This window comes from Mesoplodon mirus, assembly GCF_964341445.2.
Source record: "Mesoplodon mirus genome assembly, chromosome: 4".
In the NCBI taxonomy this organism is placed as follows: Eukaryota; Metazoa; Chordata; class Mammalia; order Artiodactyla; family Ziphiidae; genus Mesoplodon; species Mesoplodon mirus.
This window is the reverse complement of record NC_138979.1, coordinates 157,955,532-157,978,632: the sequence shown is the minus strand read 5'-3', so window position 1 is coordinate 157,978,632 and position 23,101 is coordinate 157,955,532. Positions and strand designations below refer to the sequence as shown.

Genomic DNA, 23,101 nt, shown 5'->3' with positions numbered 1-23,101 from the left:
TGACAACTCTGCGTTGGGGTCTTAGGAGCATTATGTGAGGGGGTCTGCATAAAGCACAAAGTAATAACACAATACATGTTAGCTACATTATTACTGTCATTTAATCCTAGGTGAGTCTCAATAAAAACACCACACACATTGGCAAAACAGCAAAGAGAAGTGGGCAGGAAGAAGGACCAGAAAGAACACTGATGGTGTGTTGCTTATTTCAATAAATGCAAACAGTGGGATTCCTCCACTGGGCCAACATCTTTCCAGCAACGGACTTGACTTATGTGATAGAGGCAAATATCCTCTCAGGTCTAAATTTGCAAAATAATGATGTTCATAAAAACAATGTAATATTAAAAAGTGATGGCAGCTTCATCAGCCTAATACAATTAAATTTTACATATAATGTCAACAATATAATCTTCAGTAAAGTGAATATTTCCCCCCCAGAGACTTAGCCACAGTGAAGTCAGGAATTCATTAAATGGCAGAATGGAAAATATCTGGTGATGAAGAGATTGTAGTAACAACCAGGTCAGTAGTGCTACTCTATGTTGCTGGAAGATAAATTACATCTGACATTGACGTACTCCTTCAACAACATGACTCGCTTCCAGGTTCTGATTAGGAAAAATGAGTTAGTGCACTAATTTCACTGAATCAAGTTGTATATTAAAAATCATAAGACAGAATTACTTGTCTAACTCTATTTTATACTGTGATGAAAAGTACAGATACCATTTATATATGGAATCTAAAATATGACACAAATGAACTTATCTATGAAACAGAAAGAGACTCACAGACAGAGAACAGACTTGTGGTTGCCAAGAGGGAAGGGGAATGGGGGAGGAATGGAATGGGTGTTTGGGATTAGCAGATGCAAACTACTGTATGTAGAATGGATAAACAACAGGGTCCTACTGTATGGCACAGGAAACTATATTCAATATCCTGTGATAAACCATAATGGAAAAGAATATGAAAAAGAATGCATATAATATGTATAACTGAATCACACTGCTGTACAGCAGAAATTAAATACAACATTGTAAATAAACTATCCTTCAAGAAAATAAAATTTAAGAAAGGTTTAGATACTATATAAATTTTTTAATACACAGTTATACTTTAGGCGTGTTAATTTCAGCTTCAAGTGATGTCATTCAGAGCCATAATTTGTTGTATCTTATCATATTGTGACAAATGACCTGCCTAATTTGAAAATTCTAAGTTGTATAGCCTAAGAAAACACAGCAGGCGCTCTCTGATATTGCCTTGCCTTCCACTGGACCAGCTTCATGTATTAATACTGCTCTGTGTCCCCTCTGTAAACCACAATGATAAATGCCCAATGGCACTAGCAGGCAATCTGCAGTGCCACACACACTTTCTCCTCCCACCAGTTGGGACTCCGTGCTGACAAAGAATCGGCTGTGTCTTCCCAAACCTGTTTATGCCAGTTGACTTGTTATTATAATTATGAAATTTAATTAAATATTATGAAAGCTGATGGAATATGAGTACAAGAGATAAATCTTGTTTCTATTAAAAACTAAACTGAAGGCTTTGGAAAGACTTCATAACAGCAATCACTAAAGGAAAGCTGTTGGACTAGATGTGGGCGAAACCTATAAAAAATGAGAAAAAATTCTGAAACCTCAGATTCTGTAAGATTCAGATTGCTTTGCTAGTGTCTATATTTTTGCTCATATGGTTTATACTATTCACACAATGTAGAATTCAAAATAGTAGAATCACTGTCAAAGAAACGCCCTCGGCCTCTCACAAGAGTTGAGCAAATATATAGTTATTATTATAAATTTTAATGAAAATAAAATACTTTGAGGATGTATATTTCTGAAAGATTCCCTGTCTTAATGATTTTTTTCAGTTAACTTGTTCCAATTATGTTAGCTAAGAGGGTATTTTCTATGGCTTAGATTAGAAACTACTTTCAATTAACTGCTCTTAAATTTATGAAGTGTTATGATCTAAGCTGGATTACTCTGGAATATAGGTGTTCAAATTTTTATTCCTTACTTTTGAAAGACAAAGTACACTGAGCATAATTTTACCAGGTTTAAAGATAAAAATATACTCCTTCCCTTTAGTCTAATATAATAGAGAGCAAGGCAAAGCAGTCAAGAACATGACTCTGGTCAGCCACCCCAAAGGTGAAATCCTGGCTCCAATATTACTAGCTTCGTGACAGCTTAACAGCTTAAAACCAGCCACTTACACCCCAGTTTTCTCATCTGGAAAATGCCATCGATAACAATACCTATACCCCAGTGGGCATGGAGAGGGTGAAATGAGAAAACGCATGTCATACCAAATGCTAAGTTCCTGGTGCACAGTAAGTACTCAAAATGTTCATCATGAATGTGATCACATTGCCTAACAGGAAAAGAGCCAACTACTACATAAATAAAGACTGTAAGTAACATGTTCTTTCTCATGTTGGAGTGTCAGTTCTTTAGCAAGATGGCCTCACCTATAGACAGCTCACAAACACCTGTGGAAAACTTCCCCAGGTACAGCAAAACAGGGCTTTTCAGCTAGGGGCAATTTTACTTCCTAGAGGACATATGGCAATGACTGGAGACTTTTTCGGTCATCACAACTGGGGACACCTATTGGCATCTGGGGTGTAGAGGGCAGGGACGCTGCTAAACAACTTATATCCTGCAACGCATATGACACATCCCCCCAAACAAAGAATTATCTGGCCCCAAATGCCAAGATGGCAAGGTCGAGAAACCCTGTAGCCCAACGGGCAGAATGAGAGAGAAGTGATTTCTAAAATCTGAACTCCAGAAGGTTATGCTGAGAAAATAAAGATGGCTTACAAGTGAATTGGGGATTTTCATTATCATATTGGTTTCAGGACCTATGCCATAGATGTTTAAGAGACATGGATACTGAACACCAAGACAAGATTCTTTTGGTCAATAAACTCTCATGAATGGGGCTGACCATGTAATAACCTTACAATAAATTTTATTTTAAAGTGAGCACTGTCATAAAGCTAGAGTACCAGAATGAAGTACTAGAAATGAAACTTCATTCAGAAGAATAAATCTCAAAAGGACTTAAGCAGGACTCAAAACACCCAAACAGTAGGTGGGAAAACAAAAACTGCTCTAGTAGCTTGCATACAGGGGGCCTCTCACTTGGGCTCAATGCAGAAATTACGGAGCTAGCTAGTGGACCATAGGTGTATGTCCTTCCCAGGCAAGCATCCTGTTTCCTAGCTTGGGTGTTTGCGTGACAAACTCATTCTTCAATTAATAATGCTGCTCAAAAACACTATTAGAAAGCTCTTAAGAGTTCATTTAAACTACTTTTCAATGAATCACAGAGTTTTCTTACAAGCATGAGATAAAACTGTATACAAATACAGTTCACATACAGTACAATCCAACAATATAGGTATATATTTTCCCCCATACAAAATGGAAAAGGAAGTCATCAACATGTTAACAGTACTTCTCACTCCAGTGACTTTTACACTCAAATCTAGAAGACCTAGGTTTGATTCCTGGCTCTGACACTTTGGTCAAATAACAAAATTAATTCTCACTAAAATTCCTGTGAAATGAATAGGAATGTATTATAATTCCCATTCACTGATGAGAACATTGAGGCAGAAAAGAAATGGTCCCGTACTAACTGTAAAAGTGCTAAATAAATGAAAAACAGCATTAAGATTGCTTTAGTAACCCTTAAAAAAAAAGCTGTATTTATAATATTTTTAACTTTATATGACATTTATCCCTAAAGGTGAAACAGCAAGTCTTCTGCACAAAGATTACACTTTCATCCATTAAATCAAAGGTTCTAAAAAAATTAATATTTCGGGCCTCCCTGGTGGCGCAGTGGTTGAGAGTCCGCCTGCCGATGCAGGGGATACGGGTTCGTGCCCCGGTCTGGGAGGATCCCATATGCCGCGGAGCGGCTGGGCCCGTGAGCCATGGCCGCTGAGCCTGCGCATCCGGAGCCTGTGCTCCGCAACGGGAGAGGTCACAACAGTGAGAGGGCCGCGTACGGAAAAAAAAAAAAAAAAAAAAAAAAAAAAAAAATTAATATTTCATAAGCTAGTCAATACAAGATATTTAATGGATCTAAAAAGAGGAAGTAACTCAAAAATGCAAAAGGAAATACACTGCAGCAAATAACTATTTAACCCTTTCACCATCAGAAGGCATTCATGCAAACCTTACATCACGCTGCTTAAAAATCCTAATAGACAGTACTCTTTTTCAGAAAGTATGGCAAAAGAAAATTAAAATAATAAAAGATCTCTACTCACCCTTCTGATAGAAAAACTTCCTGTAATAGTATGCGCCGAGATCCACGTGTTCCACGATGTATCTTTTCACTCGATCCAGGTGCAACACCAAGTTTTCCTTGGGCACTTCAAGTACTGCCACTCCTGCGTTTGTACAATGGGAGCTGAGGGTTGACTCAAAGGAGGCACTTTCACATCCACTAAAGGAACCAGAATTTGATTTGGACAGGCTGATTTTCCTTTCCCCTTCTCCACCGATCTCATTCCGAAAATACGGACAGCTCATTACAAGTTCATTGCTTTTATCGTCTCCCTGGTCCATGCTGAGGCTTCCTTTGGAGTTCAGGTCCTCTGTGCTGCCCATTGGGGAGCTAAAACTGGCCGAGTGGGACAAAGGCCCCGAGACCAAGGATGCCACCGCAGCTGCCGAAGCCCCTGTGGTGGTGTTTCTCCTCTTAATTACACTGTGCCTGTTCATAACCGCCTCATTCAAGTCAAATAATATACTCTGGACGTCGTAGTGGGCAAAGCACTTTGGGCATGTCCAGGGCCTGACGGAGTCTTCCGATCGATTATCTTCAAGATCCGACGATTTCCCAAGTTCTTCACCTTTGGTATTGCGTAATTTACGGAAAATGGACGAGTCTCCGGTTTCAGACTTGGAACGCCGCTTGAGTGGTTTTTCCCTTTCCTTAAAGAGCCTGAGGTTCTCTCTCTGTGAGATGGGCCCGTCTATGACATCCAAGGAGAAACCAGAGCCCTTGCCCCCACCAGTGATGAGAAAGTCACTGAGCTTGGTCGGAGTGGGACCTCGATCAGACTTGTCGTCTTTGTAGCCCTTTAACAAGTCAAAGAAGCTGTCTCCGGACGTTCCCTGCTTATCGATTGAAGATGTGCTACCGTATTCCCTGTGCAGTGATGGCCCCGTCTTGTAGGTGGGCGAGATACATTCATCAAAGCTATCCACGTCAAGTTCACTTATGGTGATGTCGCTGTTGCTGCGCTGCCGTATCCGGCGCAGAGCTTTCCTGGGGGAGCTGGGGTAGGCTTCAGGCATGAGAAATCTGGAGTCCATGCTCTCCGACGGCCTCGTCTTGTTTTTCAGTGTGTTCTGTATGCTTTTTAACATGGCTGAGTCACTGGAATTGAGGCTTACAGAACTTCCCTGACTCACAGGACTGCTTTTGGAGGACATGCTCTCAAGGCAACTTGAGGTTTCTATTTCCTGGCTTGAACGGCTAGATTCTTTTACATTTTCCTTTCTTGGGGGCCAATCCGCAATCCTTGCCCGAACCCCCATCTTTGGGACTCCAGGGGTCGAGGTTATATGATGAGAACCTTCACTTCGGGGGGGGCCTACAGGAGCCATGACTGATGACCCTAAGCTGCCGTTTTGGGACCTGAAGCGTCGCATGTAGAAGTCGTCCGTGTGGACTTTGGGGGTGCCATCTGTGCCCACAACAGACGCCCTTTCAGTGGCAACCGGCCTTTCAGTCTGAGACCGTTTCAAGCTGGTCATGATGTAAAAGCAATCAGACTTAAATCCCTGCAGAAAGGACCATCATACCTAAGTTTTAAATGTGCACTTCCCTTTTGGAGAATGGCTTCCAGAAAATACATCAGTTGCATGAGATCTTAATCTTTTTCAATTAAAAGGTTAAACAATGCCTTATTTTCAAGCCTCTGAAAATCCAGACCTTCACAACGTTAGAATCCACAGGAGTTCCTCTGCGTCACTTTGATAGACGGCTTTCTTTCAGAAAAAAACTGAATGGAACTTGTATCTCTGGGACTCTGTGATTGCCATAATCCCATGCTTTCTCTAAAAGAGAGAAGGACAATTGGAATTAGCATTTGATAAATACATCTAAAAATAAACATGCAATTGCCAAAACCAGACACATGCAAATAAAAGACTCACTAATGGATTGTGGCTCACAGTTCACAACCCATCTTTTGAGTAAAGCAGGCTTGAAAGGAAGGAAGAAAGTGAAAGCATTTAATAATATCCATCATTTAAACTATTTATATTTTAAAAGACTATTAACACTCCAGATTAACTGAACTGTTTCATATCACTATGAAGGGGGGTGAGGGATCTCGTTCCAGGATATCAAGGCTCCTAGCCCAAGTAAAGACCACGTACAGACTCCAATGACCTCTAATAATGTAGAATATCATGAACCACTGTGCTGAGCAGAAGTTCAAGGCATAACCAACAGAGTTTGATAATTAGAGCAACGTACAGTTTTTTAACAAGACTAAAAATTGAAAAGTTATGTTACTGAATATATCACAACACTCACTTTTTAACCTCTTCTGTATTTCAAAATCCAAACTTGTTTTTTTGTTTCTTTACAAAGGCTTTCTTTACAGAGTTGGCAAGAGCAAATACAATAGAAAATAAACAGGGTTTTCCCGGAGCCATTCTACCCATTAGCACGCGTCTATATTTCCCTCTACTTTATTACTTATGCCAAAGAGGAGTATTTCAGAATGCATCCAGCATTTTTCACCACCTCTTCCCAAGCTCTGAGATCCATCTACCCTTAAAGCTAGAAACATTTCGCTCATTAGCAAAATGCCTTCATTTCCTTACACCCTGCAACCCACCCCACCCTTTGGCACTAATTTATGAAGACAGCAGAAACCAAATGCTGCTGTGGACAGACCTTTCCATATCCCCCAGCCGGCGACAGAGACCTGCTAACATCCTTCCAGGTGGCAGGTGAAGAAAACCAACTTCCTCAGGCGCACGTCAATCAGGAGGAGAGAGGCACAAATTCTGAGCACAAAATCCTGCATGGTTGCGTTCGTCATGAAAATAAAGGCAGAGCACCCTTTTCCAAGGTTCCACAAATTACACAAGAGGTGGCCTTTAAATTCCTGCCAAATGCATGTCTGGAAAGATGCTGCTGAACCAGCACTGCGCTGCCGGGGCCGCATTGTCTACAAATCACGGCTGACATCCAGGCCGACCCGCGCTCGCTGCGCTCCGCTCCCCGGCAACAAGCACTTACTTCCACGATAATTAAGCATCTCGCTAGTCGGCTTCCTGCCTCCCAGGCAGCCGCTTTAATTTCTCCTGCGCTATGCAGCATCATTTTAGAAGACTCGCTGCTATTTAAAGGCTGGAACATTTAGGGGTGTTTCAAAACGTACGGCTGCCTGCAGAATGCAGGGCCAGCTGAACTCCAGCCGGGCTCACACGGGCTGCTCAGACCAGCCCCGCACAGAAACGCCAATTGTTTTCCCTCTCGCTCCTCTTTACCATGTTTTGTGAAAGGGATAATGGTTTTGCACAGCTACCCATTAAACCTGGCTTTTGAGCTTTCTAGATACTTCTATCGTCAGATTGCTATGATTTGACATCTGGGAACTGTCCAGGCTCCTTTTGAACTTTAAACCTTCAAGTGGAATAATGTGCTAACTGCTGAATCTGAAGGCAGTCCATGTGGCCACAGCCAAGGTTCAAGAAGTGTTCTTTATAAAATGGAAGGAAACTGGGCAACTGAAGCAAGATGCAAAAGAAACACTAGCCCATTTCAAAAAAAAAAAAAAAATTGACAACCCCAAACCACAATTTATGAGCTATTTTGTAACAAACTAGGGAAAAAGAAGCTGTTTATTTCAGTGAAATAGCTTTCAAAGAAAGAATACACTGACATACAAAATAATTCTCAATAGATTCTTATGAAAATCAGATGTTTGCAATGCTTCTCACAAGCTCACAGAAATGCAAATAAATCACCTACCATTCCCAGAACGGACATTCTCTAAAAGGCCAATGCACCAATCCCACTGGGGTAAAAACTCTTTCTTTCCACATTTCCTTTCCCTTAGAATAGAGTTCACTGCAGGACTGTCTTTTTTAGGATATGTGAAGTTATATCCATTGTAGGAGGAAACTGAAGGCCAGCACCAAAATACAGTAAGTAGCACTGACTTGAAAAATCTCCGCTCTTGGTCGTCACTACTACAGGACACCTTTTCAGAACCATCTCATATGCTTCCTGTGTTTTTTAATGGGTTTTAAAAAATCTTATACAGATATAACTGTATTTGTTTGTAATTGAAAAGAAATGCCAAGACTCCTATTACATCTTAATTATAATAACAACTCAATGTTACCTTTTAATTTCAAAATATAGACGGGCACATAGGGGAGAGAGTACTCACAGTTTAATGACCTGTAAAAGCCGAGGAGGTTCAAGATGGACAGCTAAGTTAAATAACAGATTTTCTTTTCTTGTCATGAGGACCTTTTCTCCTTTTCTCTTCCCTTCCTCTTTCCCATCCTTATTTATAGCAACAAACCCCTTTAACATCAGACATGGAGTAGCATCTATACAAACATATATGCTTTGCATTTATTCAAGTACTAGTTGAAAATAAAGATGCCATCCATGTGTGTAATATGATGACACATCAATAACACCTAAAACCTATTCCTCCGGGTTGATGCAAAGAGCAAACATATGCTGACAGTTATTAGCAATTCTCCTGATTATCAGCAAACCTGCCTAAGCATCATTAAATATGGTAAAAAACAACAGAATAGAAGAGCAATACTAATTTACAGCATGTCACCTCCATCTGTTGAAAGAGTAAACTATTTAAGAAATATCCTTGTTATATGTTTAATTTTACAGCTCTAGGTACTATTTGAGTCCATGGTAGATCCACTTACCTAGAATACCAATACCAGTCTAGTTCTGTGAGGTCCTGGAAACTATCAGAAAAGGAGAAGATGTGTTCAACGTCTAGTAGATGAAAGTCCTTCCATTACTCAAGGTCTATCACCAGGTAACCTATCAGCATTTTCTGATAACACCATTCTTCCAGAAGAAGTACCTCCCCCTCTCCTCTAAATCACCCTGAGCCTTTCTGCATTCTCTTCTGAACACAGACCACACACTTGGTGCTAGGGATATTTGGGGAAACAGTCCCTCCCTCCAAGGGAAGCTACAGGTGTAAAAACAGTCCCTGTCATCCTGGCTCACTGAGACATTTACATTCTTGACCTCTCTCCCTCCTTCCTGAAACTCTGTCTTCTCTAGGTCTCCATGATGAACACATTGTCCTTAATTTCTGGTGCCTCTTTCTTTTGGCTCATTCCTCAGAATCACTGGTGGGCTCCATTCAAAAGCTAGTGATTCCAGGGCGGGTATGCTTGGCTTACTTCTCTTACTGGTCTTCAGAGTTTTGGAAGGGGCTGTAAAGGGTATCAGCATTAGGATGCATTTGAGCACTGAGTGCATTAGGATGAGATCGCAGGCCTGGGTACACTGGAGTAAAAATATTAACTCTGGACAGCAGGGTGTTGACCTTCATTGGATCAGCTGCCTGTGCAACTGAATGAAGCAGAATAATGAAATTACTTCGGGAGATATCTGCATGGTAGCCACTACTGTCTGGTGATGTCATAGGTACCCACAGCTTTAAATATTATCTCTATGCAGTTACCTCCAAATTTCTTCTCATGACCCTCTCCCCTAAACTCCAGATAAAATATATGCACGTGCTTATTTGATATCTTCCCTTTTTATCTATTTTCAACAATGAATTAACTAACAAGCAGAAAAAATGGGAAAATAAAAATTTTCCAAGAAATAAAATGGGTGATAAGGAAGTGAGAACAATAAATAATTGAAGGAACCAAACGAAAGGAACGACATGGGAAACTTTCTCTGTGCCAAGGGCATAAAGAATAGTTTAAAGGTTACACACGAAGACGTGGGAAGGAAAGAAAAAACCAACAACAACTTACAGTTCCTGCCTTGAAATAATCTGCAATACGATGTTACATTTACTGAAAAGATGTAGCATTCCTCATCAATTACTTCCATATTCCAAAATGGGATGTTGTTAGATTCCTTAACTGGTACAGCCTCAAATACAGGGCCAACTCTCAATGCTTCCAGGAAATAGAAGGAATTTTGATGATGAATAACTATACAAATACCCCGAGATTCCACAGATATACAACAACAGTATTTATGAAAATGTCAATGTAAATAGTTTATGAAGTTGTATACACAGACTTATAATACCCATAAATATTCTTGCTTTGGATTGTAACAGGAAACTTTATTTTAAAACAGAAATATCACACCACAGTGCTTGAACATTAGATTAGCTAAGATAACCAAATAAGGCCAACAATTCTCTTTACATCCCTTCTTGGCTTTCCTGAATTTCACTCACATTACATAAAAGTAACATCTCAGATAGAAGGGACGTCTCACTCTTTCAAGTTAGCCTTGAAACACATACAAACGACTCCGTGCAATGTCCTGGATAATTTAAGCTTTATGAATCAGCACATAACTTTTTAGACTGGACTTTCCCCTTTCTTTCATTTCCGTTCTATCCCTTCAACAAAAAGCAGGAAGGATTGGGAAGAGAGGAGTTGAGAAATCTAGTTCCTGCTCTCCGAATGTTCACTATCTAAAAAAGACAGTACTGATGGAGACAAAGTAGATTCAGATAACTTGCCCTGGATTTACCCAAGTGAAAAAAGAAGTTATGGATACAAAACATACATAACAGGATAAAGCTACATTTGAGTTTAGAGATAAGAAAGCAATTTAAAATGTGCTTGTTTGGAGACGTCCCTGGTGGTCCAGTGGTAAAGAATCCGCCTTCCGACACAGGGGATGTGGGTTCGATCCCTGGTGGGAGAACTAACATCTAACATGCCACGAGGCAACTAAGCCCACTCACCACAACTACTGAGCTCGCGCACCTCAATGAGAAAGCCCACGCACTCTGGAGCCTGCACGCCACAGCCAGAGAAAGAAAACCTGCACACTACAACTACTGAGAAGCCCAAGCACAACAAGTAGAGAAACCCGAGCGCCGCAACAAAGAGAACGCGCACCATAACGAAAAGATCCTGCCTGCCTCAACGAAGATCCCATGTGCCGCAACTAAGACCTGACGCAGCCAAAAAAAAAAAAAAAAAAAAGGAAAATAAATAAATTAAATAAATAAATATTTTTTTTTAAAGTGCTTGTTTGGACAGAGTGAGGACCAAAAGACATAATAACATTTGCCTCCCACCCACCCTCCAAACTAAAAATGTTCAACGAAAAAAGTTCCATTTCAAAGGCCTAGTAAGGCTTGAAGATACTTTGCACAGTTGCGGGTGAAGGAAACAACATGAAAATTTGGCAATGAGCTTGATGGCAGAAGTGGGGTGACAAAATTAAAAACGTATGGAGCAAGATACATGGTAGAATTACTGATGGGTACGGAAACGATTCCATAGCTGGCAAAGTAAAGGAGAATAGAATAAATTCAAACACTTATATATATATATATATATATATTTTGCGGTATGTGGGCCTCTCACTGTTGTGGCCTCTCCCGTTGCGGAGCACAGGCTCCGGACGTGCAGGCTCAGCGGCCATGGCTCACGGGCCCAGCCGCTCCGCGGCATGTGGGATCTTCCTGGACCGGGGCACGAACCCGTGTCCCCCGCATCAGCAGGTGGACTCTCAACCACTGAGCCACCAGGGAAGCCCCAAACACTTATATTTAAATATGACAAAATTTACACAATAAGCAATTAATATAATGCCACAGAGCTAGGTGTGAGGAGCTTGAAGTAGGGAGGTAAAAGGTAAAAAGCAGGGTAAAAGGTAATAAGTAGAAGGTAACAGTGAACCAGGATTATTAGGGGAAAAATAGTGTTTGAGGTGCAGCAAATGAACACGTTCAACGAAAAGAAATCAGAGCTCACCAACTAACTCATCAGGAGCATGGAGTTTCCACGGTCAGCACCCAGGATATCAAGAGAGCAGACTAGATCCACAAAGGTAGTGAGTGTTTTGAAAAATACTAATTTGTATAATAATATTCATTTAAAATCCATTAAAAAGTTATTCATCAATCCTGCAAACTGTGATCTAGTACTGATCATCCTATTACCAAATAGGACCTGGGGAAGGGCATGTGAGAAATGGATGTCAGGGGAGACAACCAATAAATGTCTACTATACAGGGGGAAAGGCTGGCTTATCAACTTTCCCTGAATTGTGCTTCAAATCCAAGTTATTAATTCATAAGAAAGGGCTCCATAAGTAAATAAAGCAGGGACACACTATCACCTCTGTTACGACATGATAATACATGTTAGTATATTAAGGCTCCATGAAATCTACAGTTAAAAAAAAAACAAGAAAAACAAAAACCCAACACTTACTATTAAACTAAGGTATCTCTTAACTGATTTGACCATGGACTAACTTTAAAAAAAAAAAAAAAACATTTTTATACACTGCATCCTATTGAATGTAACTGGGCACAAACAGCCCCAGTTTCAGAAGAATTCAGGATACAAACAAAATTGTATATACATTATAAATTTAGCTATGCTTTTTAAAGTTATGTAAAGATATATAAACAAGCCAAAGGAAGCTCACCAAAGGATTTATAATGCTTGCTGTTACATAGTTAGATGATGAATAATTTCTTTTTTTCTTTCTTTTTGGTATTTGTCTATATTATTTATTTTCTAAAATGAGCACTATAACTTTTATAATCAGAAGAAAAAACTTAGGAGAAGAAAAAGAAACATCATCCTGTCACTAAAAAAATAAAATAAAATATTATCTGGGTATGTAGTATGATTTTGAATACTAATTATTAAAGACTGCACCATGTTAAACCTCCAACCACTCAAATCACCAAACAAGTCAAAATTCAACAGATATCAGGTCCTTCCAATAAGATGATCTTATGCTAAATCCCCTATTAAAATGGAATCAAAGAGGACTACATAAAGTATAGATTACTAAAGATTGTAAGATTAGCAGTATTTACAGTATTTGAATAATTACTCCATACAGATGATTAACACAATGGCTTATATTTCCTCATTCCTTCGTATTTAATATTGCTTTTTTAATATTTAATATTGCCACACCCAAGAGTCTCCATTTCACCCTTTCACAAGGTTGCAGTGACATGGGCAGTCAGGTGAGGCTGCCTAAACGAAGCACAGACTGAGTCATCATCACTCCCTGCCCTTTCCTGGAACACATCTACTTTCCGATGTACTTGTACTTCTCACCTTTTGTCCTCACAACCCTCCTTCTGCAGAGATTCGGGCTAAATTGGAAGAAGGTCACCATTTGGACTGCAGATCAACACTCTGGAGAGCATTACAACAGTGCTATGAGGTATCGATGGATCAAGGAACTGAAACTGTATATTTAACCCGGAAAGGAAGAATCTAGTAGTATTGACTTTCTCTGAGGGCAGGAAGGAAAGAGATGGTCTGAACTGTATTAAGTCAGATTTAAACTATACAAGCCATGAAAAATTGCCTTTGATCCACACATGATGAGCCACAGCTGAGAATCTGCATCACTAAGGACAGCTTTTCAGGCTGCCAGCGTGGGCTATTTGAGCACTGTTCAATGCTTTGCACTGAGCTAGTCACTATCAGAGGGGGAGGCAAAGAAGGAACATTTCCACTCTCAAGTTCCTAAAATCTAACTGGAAGAGGAAAAGAGGAGTGTAGGAAACCAGAGGGTTCAGTAAGACAGAACAACTGGCTTTGTCAAAGACATCATGGGGCTTCCCTGGTGGAGCAGTGGTTGAGAGTCTGCCTGCTGATGCAGGGGACGCGGGTTCATGCCCCGGTCCGGGAGGATCACACATGCCGCGGAGCAGCTGGGCCCGTGAGCCATGGCCGCTGAGCCTGTGCGTCCGGAGCCTGTGCTCCGCAACGGGAGAGGCCACAACAGTGAGAGGCCCACGTACCACACACACACACACAAAAAAGACATCATGGTTTTCTCATTTGAGTATTTATATTCCAAAAAGAATTTAAGAAAGGTCACTTTGAGGCATATTTAACTTTGGCTTAGGAAAAGAGTAGAAAGCCACATCAGTAAGAACAACAGGTGAACAGAAAGTTCCTTCTACACGACACTCTAATATCCTAAACGTTATTAATCACGATTGATATCAACAGTAACCATATTTCATATAGCAGCTTTTAAAATACCACCCAAGAACCAAGAGCTTAAAAGGAAAAAATTTAAACATAAAATCATTCCACATTGCCTCAGTGTTTCCTTAAATACAGATTGCAGATGGGTTATTTGCCTGTTTCACTGTACTCTTATTTCTGAGGATAAACGCTCTCCCCACAGAGCTCGGAGAACGCGGGACTCTGCCATGCTTCCCACTCTCTGACCCTGCGCATCCTCTCACAAGCACCCTGGGAGGCGAGCATCTCCCCTTTGGAGAGGTAAGCACACTGTGTCTGACAAATCGCTCACTGTGTGGAGGGCTCTCTCCCAATAAATATTGGGAGAGCAGTTAGAGGATTTATGGCAGAAAACCTATTTAGAAAATACATTATAAAAGAAAAAAGGCCTCCATTTGTCGCCTGAGTATCACTTATGAAGCCCAATCCAGACATGAATCTCTACACCCAGTGGGGAAAAATATTGATAATTAACTTCCTTAAAATGCTGCAGTGGTCATGTCACTTGTCTTTCGTGAAACTTCAGAGGCCCCTCAATTGTAACCCCATTATTGTGTGACTTAGGCCTGGAGCTCAGAATTAAGTGGCACCCACCCCTAAAAGCCCTCCTTCTTCCTGTAACAGCAGGGAACAGTCTGCCCTCCACAAACCAGCACCTTTTCCTAAGGCTCCACAATGACTGAACCGGAATTGAGGGTGTCCCTCTTGACCGTACATTCAGAATTTTAAAACTGTGAGTTATTAGAATGAATACCTTCTCTGATCCCTTCATTTTCCACATGGGGTGTCTCAGGGCCACTGTAAGTCCACCAAGGCTAAACGGCCGGGGTTGAGCCCACATGTGAAGCCAGACTTCCTCATTCCCTGACTCCTACCCTGTCTGCTTCAGCAGGCTGTCCTTCAAGAACATGCTTTTTCAACAATCTGCTGCCACCAGCTGTCACTACAGTCTGAGCATCCATCTGTACCACCTACTGTGCACGAACTACCTCGTTTACTCCCCACATCAATCTGCAGGCAGGTATCATCCACCGCAGTTCGTATTAAGACCCTGCCACTCAGAAAAGACTGGGTCACTACTGGGTCTGATCCCTAAGCCATGTTCCTGGCACCAGAGTACCCACCCTCCATAAAATGACTCTCCTTCTCCTACTTTCTGAAATTAACTCTACACATGGTTGGGCCTTTCCTCCTCAATTAGATTTTAGGTTCTGGAGGACAGAGATCTATCCAATCCTTACCCTCAAAAGCACCTAAGCTCAGTATCCTTGAAATGGAATCCTTTGCAACAAAAGCCATGTGGTCCCAGCTAAGATGAAGTAGAAATTAACTGATACATTAATAGAATTTATATTGTAATCTAAAAAGTAATTATGGTTATCTCATAAAAACTGTGTTGAGGGAGACGTCAAAAAAAAGTTGCCATCACTGAAACTTAATATAGATTTCAGCTTCATTGTTTTCTCTTAAGGAGTCTTCACAACAGTCGTGAATGAAAAAAATAAGAGCGGTTTGACCCTCCTCTCTTCAATCCACTCATCATCAAAGTACATGAAAAATAGCCATAATAATGAGAAAATCTCTTAAAAGAGCAACAAGAAGTGAATCAGAACTGGATAAGGCACCATCACATGAGGTAACTAATGCACAATAGAATCTGCTGTTAAGAATCCTAGCAAAGTAAATAAACACATTCACAGGAAGAGGGAAGGAGGGGGTGGTTAGTACAGCACAGGTGGCAGAGACAACAGAAAACAGAAATTAAAAATCACTGCCATCAAATTAATAATGGTCAAAATAATTTTTATCTTTTACCCTCAAATATTTTTTCTCCCATACAAAGTCTCCACTTTGCTGCCCCCTTTTTCAGTTGTTTTTAAAAAATGAATACGCTTTGTTAAAAAAAAAACTGAAATAGTGCTAAAAAAGTGAAAAATACATCTTTCCTTCAAGATATCCCAATCCCAACCCCAATGGTAGCCCCCCCACTGGTTCATGAATTCTTCCAGACTCTGTGCGGGGGTCGGGAGCACAAACACAGTAAGACAGGCACTGAATAAGAAGGAGGGAGGGAAAGGACGCAGTGCAGGGAACAGCTCACATCTGAAGAGACTTGACTCCAGTGCTTACAGAACCAGAAAGAAAAAAAAGAAAAAAAAAAGAAAGAAAGATGGAGGGTGGGTGATGAAGCATGAAACAATCTACTTATGTTCAGGAGAGGCAGGAGACCTCCCCTGCCAACCTGACATAAAGCACTTGATGAAACACTTCACAACTGACACATTTTGAATCTTTTATATACTTATCCTGGTTCTGAAAACAGGAGCCCTATACAAATGTTTCTGGCAACTTGTCAACAAAAATTAAGACAAAAGCAAATGAAAGAACTTTAAGTCAATGCACACCACAACCCTCCAAGGTTTTTTTTTTTACTATGTAAATTTTTTACTAATTATATAAAAATTTTAGGTTTTTTAACTAATTATGTACATATACAAATATACATAAACATTATAACCTTCAAATGAAGTTATTTTTATCTATGCCTCCAAACTTAAAAACCTCTGATTTCAGGCTTCCCTGGTGGCGCAGTGGTTGAGAATCTGCCTGCCAATACACGGGGCACGGGTTCGAGCCCTGGTCTGGGAAGATCCCACATGCCGCGGAGCGACTGGGCCCGTGAGCCACAATTACTGAGCCTGCGCGTCTGGAGCCTGTGTTCCGCAACAAGAGGCCCCGCACACTGCAATGAAGAGTGGCCCCCGCTTGCCACAACTAGAGAAAGCCCTCACACAGAAACGAAGACCCAACACAGCCATAAATAAATAAATAAATAAATTTAAACTATATGGGCTTCTAAGAAGACCTCTGCTTAAAACAAACAAACAAACAAACAAACCTCTGATTTCTAAATGAGATCTTACAAATCTATTAACTTTATCACTTAAATGTTCATTTACAAACTACGGGGAAAAAGTTAAGTAAAATGCAAACTGACCAAGTGTTCAAAGATAAAACCTTGCGGCAGGAAGTCTTCTTTTGTTTCTTGGTCACCCTTTTCATTTTTGTGGCAAAGTGAAATAAATCCCCTAACTGGACATAGTAAGTTTGATCTTCAAATGTAGTCCTGTCTGCATTATCACTCGCTTTAAAATGTGATCACTTTGCCTATGCAGGTGTTTCTATAAAGTGCATGCAGGCAAGCACAACACTTACACTCTCTTGCTCGAAATCTCACAATAACTTCCCTCTGCTCTCAAGGCAAGAGAATTTCCCAAATGCATGATGCATCTCCCTGGTGAATAGCACAGCCTCTCTGCACTCTCTGAACCTGAAGCTCCAGTAAAAGGGAAAGGGGAACCAGCTGCAAGTACTTGAATGCACCTTGAATGCACTCTGGAGCCTTCAGGAGAAACCAGGTGGCAACTTCTGCTGAAACATAACCTCACACAATTCTCTTCCCTCCTTCTCTGTGCTTAGTCCTACCTGTCCCTCTTTCTACTGAACTCTTTCTTTTCCTTCAAGACTGCATTTGGGTACTGCCTCTTCCAGGAAGTTGTCCACACTCCACCCCATCCCGACACGTTACCTTTTTTACAGCATCCCTTGAGAGGACTGCAGGTAATTTGTGGTGATTAAAAAACAAGAGAGGGATTCTCCACTTTCAAGAAATTGATTTCACTTTGCATTATTACCTTCTAACACCAGCTCTGCTGGGAATAAAAAGCGAGGGACTGTCAGTTTGAAGTTTTCTGACAAAATAACTGATTTTGAAAATTTTTTGATGAAACTTTCATTAAAATAGGTTTAAAAGAAAGGATATGTTGGAGTAAAAAGAAAAAAAAATGTTTCAACAGAGCACAAAAGCAAGAAAAAGGCTAACCAGTGTTACAACAATCATGAGTATAATAAGCAACAAAAGACATACAAATCAAAACAACACTGCATCATTTTATACCTATTTGGAAAAATTCTAGGGATGCCAGTCCTCCCACTGTTAATGGTGCTACAGTTAAAACAGACATCCTTGTGTTGGTAGAAGCAATGGAAACTGGTAGAACCGTTTCAGGAAAAAAAAAGGGTGGGTAAACCAGAAAATATTCATACTGTTGGGCTCCGTATTCTCTCTTTCAACATTTGCAAATGGATGGCTGTCCAGCAGCAGAAGGGATTTTCCTCTGCTGAGCCCCAGGACTCCTCCTCACACTTCCACCAGCCCTCTCTAATCATTGTTCCTTCAGCAAGCACCATGAATTTCCCATTCCTGTGAGCTATGGGCATCCACTCTTTCTCTTACAGTCCCTAACACTCCTCCCACATTCTTAGTCCCCAAAAGCCAACCATAAAGAACATCTTGATTTTTTTTTTTTGCGGTACGTGGGCCTCTCACTGTTGTGGCCTCTCCCGTTGCGGAGCACAGGCTCCAGACGCGCAGGCTCAGCGGCCATTGCTCACGGGCCTAGCCATTCCGCGGCATGTAGGGATCTTCCCGGACCGGGGCACGAACCCGTGTCCCCTGCATCAGCAGGCGGACTCTCAACCACTGCGCCACCAGGGATGCCCGAACATCTTGATTTTTTAAAGTCTCCTGATACACCACCCACTAAGCCACAAGTGTTTCAGGCCAGGGACTGCACCTTATTTAACTTTATGATCCTTAGCCTTTAATAGAGAATGTCAACTACATCTGAACAGGAAAACAAGTGGTACAAGAAACAATGAGAAGTGATTTTTACCATCTGTAAGAAGGAAAACCTGTGGTACAAAGATACTCACTACTCTGCTATTTATTTAGCTTTTCACTTATTTTTATTTTTATTTTTTTTACCAAAGTAATGCACTCGTTAAAGCAAATAGTACTTTAGGCATTTAAGGAAAAAACAAAACCAAACAGTAGTGCTTTATTTCATCTTCTCCATTCCCAGGAGCAATCACTTTCAATTCATAGCACTGTTTCCTCCAGTATTTCCATGTTCCTAAATAACATGCTTATGTGCTATTTCTTGATTTATCAATCTTAGATATTCTCTGTTGAAGTTCTGTTTTGTAAGATGAGAAGTAAGCATGCTTCCAGTAAGTGTCTCCCCACTTTCCTTGCCCTATTTTATGTAACTATGCATGGATAGATGTATATGTGTATGTCACAGTTATATCACATATATACATCAGGATTTATATTACTATGGCTATATTTACTCAGTTGCTTATTTTTATTTTTCCTGGAGTTAATAACTGCTTTTTTTCAATTGCTTAGTTTCTATATACCTAACCTTAATTCTTTCTGAATTCAACAAGAGAAGCAAACAAACAAACAAAAACACTTTTCTCATTCCTGTTTCTCACATGGTCAAAAGTAACAGGTGCCCATTCCACTTGTCTCTCCTGGAGACTTCTCTCCATCTTCATGCTCCAATCCAGCCCTGCTGACCTCCAGGTCTACTGCACAGGCACCTCCAGAAAGACATCATCACCATCATCATCCTGACATTTCCTTCCCTCCTCTCCTGGGATGAATTCCATGCTTCCCAGATCTCATTATCTTTCTCTTTCTTAGTTTATTCCCTCATTTTAATGGACCACTATCCTCATTCAGCAACTGCCTAAGAAAAGTACCTAGGTGTTAAAGTTTTGAGGCTTGGCACATCTAGCCTTAATCTGACTGATGGTTTGGCTGGGTATAAAACTCTAGATAGTAAGACATTTACCATTAGAATTTTTAAGGTATTATTTCATTATCTTCTAGCTTCTACTGCTGGAATTGAAATGTCCAATGATATTCTGATTCCTGATCTTTTATACAAGTTCTTTTCCAGTAATTTTTTAGGATCATCTTTTCAATACTGGAGTGGCCTCTGTGTGAGTCTTTTTATAGTCCTTGTATTGGACACCCAATAAGCCTTTTCAACATAAAAACATACCTCTTTCAGTTAAGTGAAATGTTATTTCATTATTTGTTTTGATTATTTCCTTTTCTTCCTTTTTTCTTTCATTTTGTAAATGTTTTATTTATTGGATACTGTAGTCCCTCAATAGTATCTTATCTCTTCTCTCACACCCCCTATTTCTTTTTCATTTATGTACTTGGGAAAATTTTTGAACTTCATTTTCCAACCAGACTATTTAATTTTTCCTATTTATTCTTTTTTTTTGCGGTACGCGGGCCTCTCACTGTTGTGGCCTTCCTATTTATTCTTGAACTCAATTTTGAAAAAATTTTGTCCTCTGATTGTTTCTTCCATTAAAAAAAAAATCTGTTCTTGTTTCATGACTATGATATTTTGTATTATCCCTGCTATTATTAAACTAATTTGAAAGTGTTCTTTTTTTTTAATACTACTTTCATTTTTATTATTTTTAAAAATTATTTGGCTGCGCTGGGTCTTAGTTGTGGCACGCGGGATCTTTGTTGCCACATGCAGAATCTTTAGTTGTGGCATGTAGGCTCTTTAGCTGCAGCATGCAGGCTCTTAGTTGTGGCATGAGGGATCTGGTTCCCTGACCAGGGTTCAAACCTGGGCCCCCTGCACTGGGAGCGTGGAGTCTTAACCTCTGGACCACCAGGGAAGTCCTAAAAGTGTTCTTTTCATATTCAATGAAAATGAATGAAATGAAATGAAAAAGTAAATTTCTCAATTTACTTTTCTTCCGTTTGTTGTGAGCACTGTCCTTCTCACACGGAAGGCTTTTTCTCACATGTCTGCTATCACTGGCCATCCTTTTACATTTAGTACCTGGGTGGGGGCAGGGCCTGGTGACTACTAGGTAGACTTTCCTGAAGGGGACTGGGTGGGGACCCATTGGTTTACCTGGGGAAACTGGACATAGGGGGAAATATAATCATCACTGCCTAGCATCTGTGTAGTCTCTTCATGTATCCGGGGAAATTCCTTGCCTTATACAGAGCCTGCCTTCCACAATAGAAGCCTAAAAGTGCCACACTGTCAATTAACCAGCTATTCTTACAGATAGGGCACAGACATTACCTGCTCCTCAGCCAATGAGATGTGCACATCCTGGACTCTGAATTGAAAGGCAGAATCTGGAAAGAGCAAGGAGGAAGCAAATACAGTTACATGGAAGCTGGTGGCATCAGTAGTGGCGACGGTATAGTAGCTCCCTCATTTAAATGCTGGTGGTGGGACTTCCCTGGTGGCACAGTTGTTAAGAATCTTCCTGCCAACGCAGGGGACCCGGGTTCAAGCCCTGGTCCGGGAAGATCCCACATGCCGCAGAGCAACTAAGCCCGTGAGCCACAACTAAGCCTGCGCCATAGAGCCCGCAAGCCACATCTACTGGGCCCGCGCACCTAGAGCCCGTGCTCTACAACAAGAGAAGCCACCGCAATGAAAAGCCCACGCACCTCAATGAAGGGTAGCCCCCGCTCGCCGCAACTAGAGAAAGCCCACACGCAACAATGAAGACCCAACACAGCCAAAAATAAATAAATTTATTTTTAAAAAAGTCCTGGTGGTGACAATGCAAAGTTGGACATCCCGTGCTCAGGGGCAGCACCATGCCGGCTTTCTTGAGTGATCTGAGTACTGTCTTGGCCAGCTGGCCTCCCTTGTTCTTGCCCATTTTCCAAACCTGTTCTACAGCCTTTCCAGTGATTCAGCAAGTCACTAAACACTATTTCCATAAATTCCTTTCCTGCTGAAATCAGACTGACAGTTTTCCCCCTATACCGGGGACCCAAAAATGCTAGTACTCAGAGGTCATCTTTAGAATACACTGCACTTTCTCTAGAGAAGAATGGTTCCATTTCCTGCCTGGTTTCCAGCATTCTGGGAACCAAGCTCAGCCAAAAATGTTTCAAATAATTCCTCCCTGCTTCCAGAGCCTTTACAATTACACCGGTTTGGGAAGGGACCTGACTATGTACCTACGACCAACCTCTCAGTGCAATCTTCCCAGCTACTTGGGGCCTCACATGTAAAGGCCTTCACATGCAGCTCTCTCCTCATCACTAAATTACTTACAACACATCCATTGCTCTCTGCTGACCAAAACAGTGTTGATAATGCTAATCTGCTCCTATTTCTTTTCCTCACATTTGACCTTGCATATTTTAATCTTTTTCTATTCCTTTAGTAACACTGGCGTAGAGTTTGGGAGGGGAAGAAAAAACTGCAGCATGTGTTCAATCTGGCGTGTTCAACTGGGGACTGCAATTGTTATTAGTCTGAACTGAAAACTTTCAATTATGAAATATTTGAAACATGCAAAAACTTAGAGATATGTAGTACCCCTCATCTGGATTTAATAAATGTCAGTGTTCTGCCAGATTTGCTTCAGATCACAAAGAAATAAAATGTTATAAATATAGAGAAAATATCAATTTCCAACCCCATTCTTCTCTCAGCCTCTCCAGAGAAACTTCTCTCCTGAAGATGCTAGGCACCCTTCCCACAAGTATTTGTATATTTATGAAATCTAAACAGTATCATTGGGAACACATCCTTTCACAACTTTGTTTTTTTCACACAAAACGGTCTTCTAGATTTATTCATGGTGATACAAAAAGATACAGATCCTTTATGATAACCTCTGTATGCTTTACGTTCCGTGTATATACTTGGGTTTGTTGCTTGAAATCTAGGTTATTTCCAGTTCTTTGCTATTACAAAGACAGAATGGCCATTCCTTTCACACCTTCTTTGTGAACATGGGTCAGTCTCTCTAGAGGACTCTATAATGGGAAGTGCTGAAACCTTGAGTTGGCGCGTTCTTCAACATTATTGGATATTATCAAACTACACTCCAAAGCGGTTGTAACAATTTTACAATCCAACAGTCACATATAAAACAAC

General features: G+C 40.7%; 2 protein-coding genes across 2 annotated transcripts in view; both read right to left on the bottom strand.

The window, feature by feature from the left end:
- Positions 1-6,089, bottom strand: part of SIPA1L1 (signal induced proliferation associated 1 like 1) — a 135,333-nt gene extending 129,244 nt beyond the window's left edge. The window contains exon 1 of the mRNA XM_082617702.1: positions 4,307-6,089. Within this exon, the coding sequence (XP_082473828.1) occupies positions 4,307-5,804 (1,498 nt within the window). The 5' untranslated portion in view covers positions 5,805-6,089. The remainder of the gene's footprint in view (positions 1-4,306) is intronic.
- The window catches only part of LOC309802349 (uncharacterized protein), a 374,757-nt gene continuing 357,665 nt past the window's right edge, over positions 6,010-23,101 (bottom strand). The window contains exon 5 of the mRNA XM_082617820.1: positions 6,010-6,107. The gene's annotated coding sequence lies outside the window, so the exon portion shown is untranslated. The remainder of the gene's footprint in view (positions 6,108-23,101) is intronic.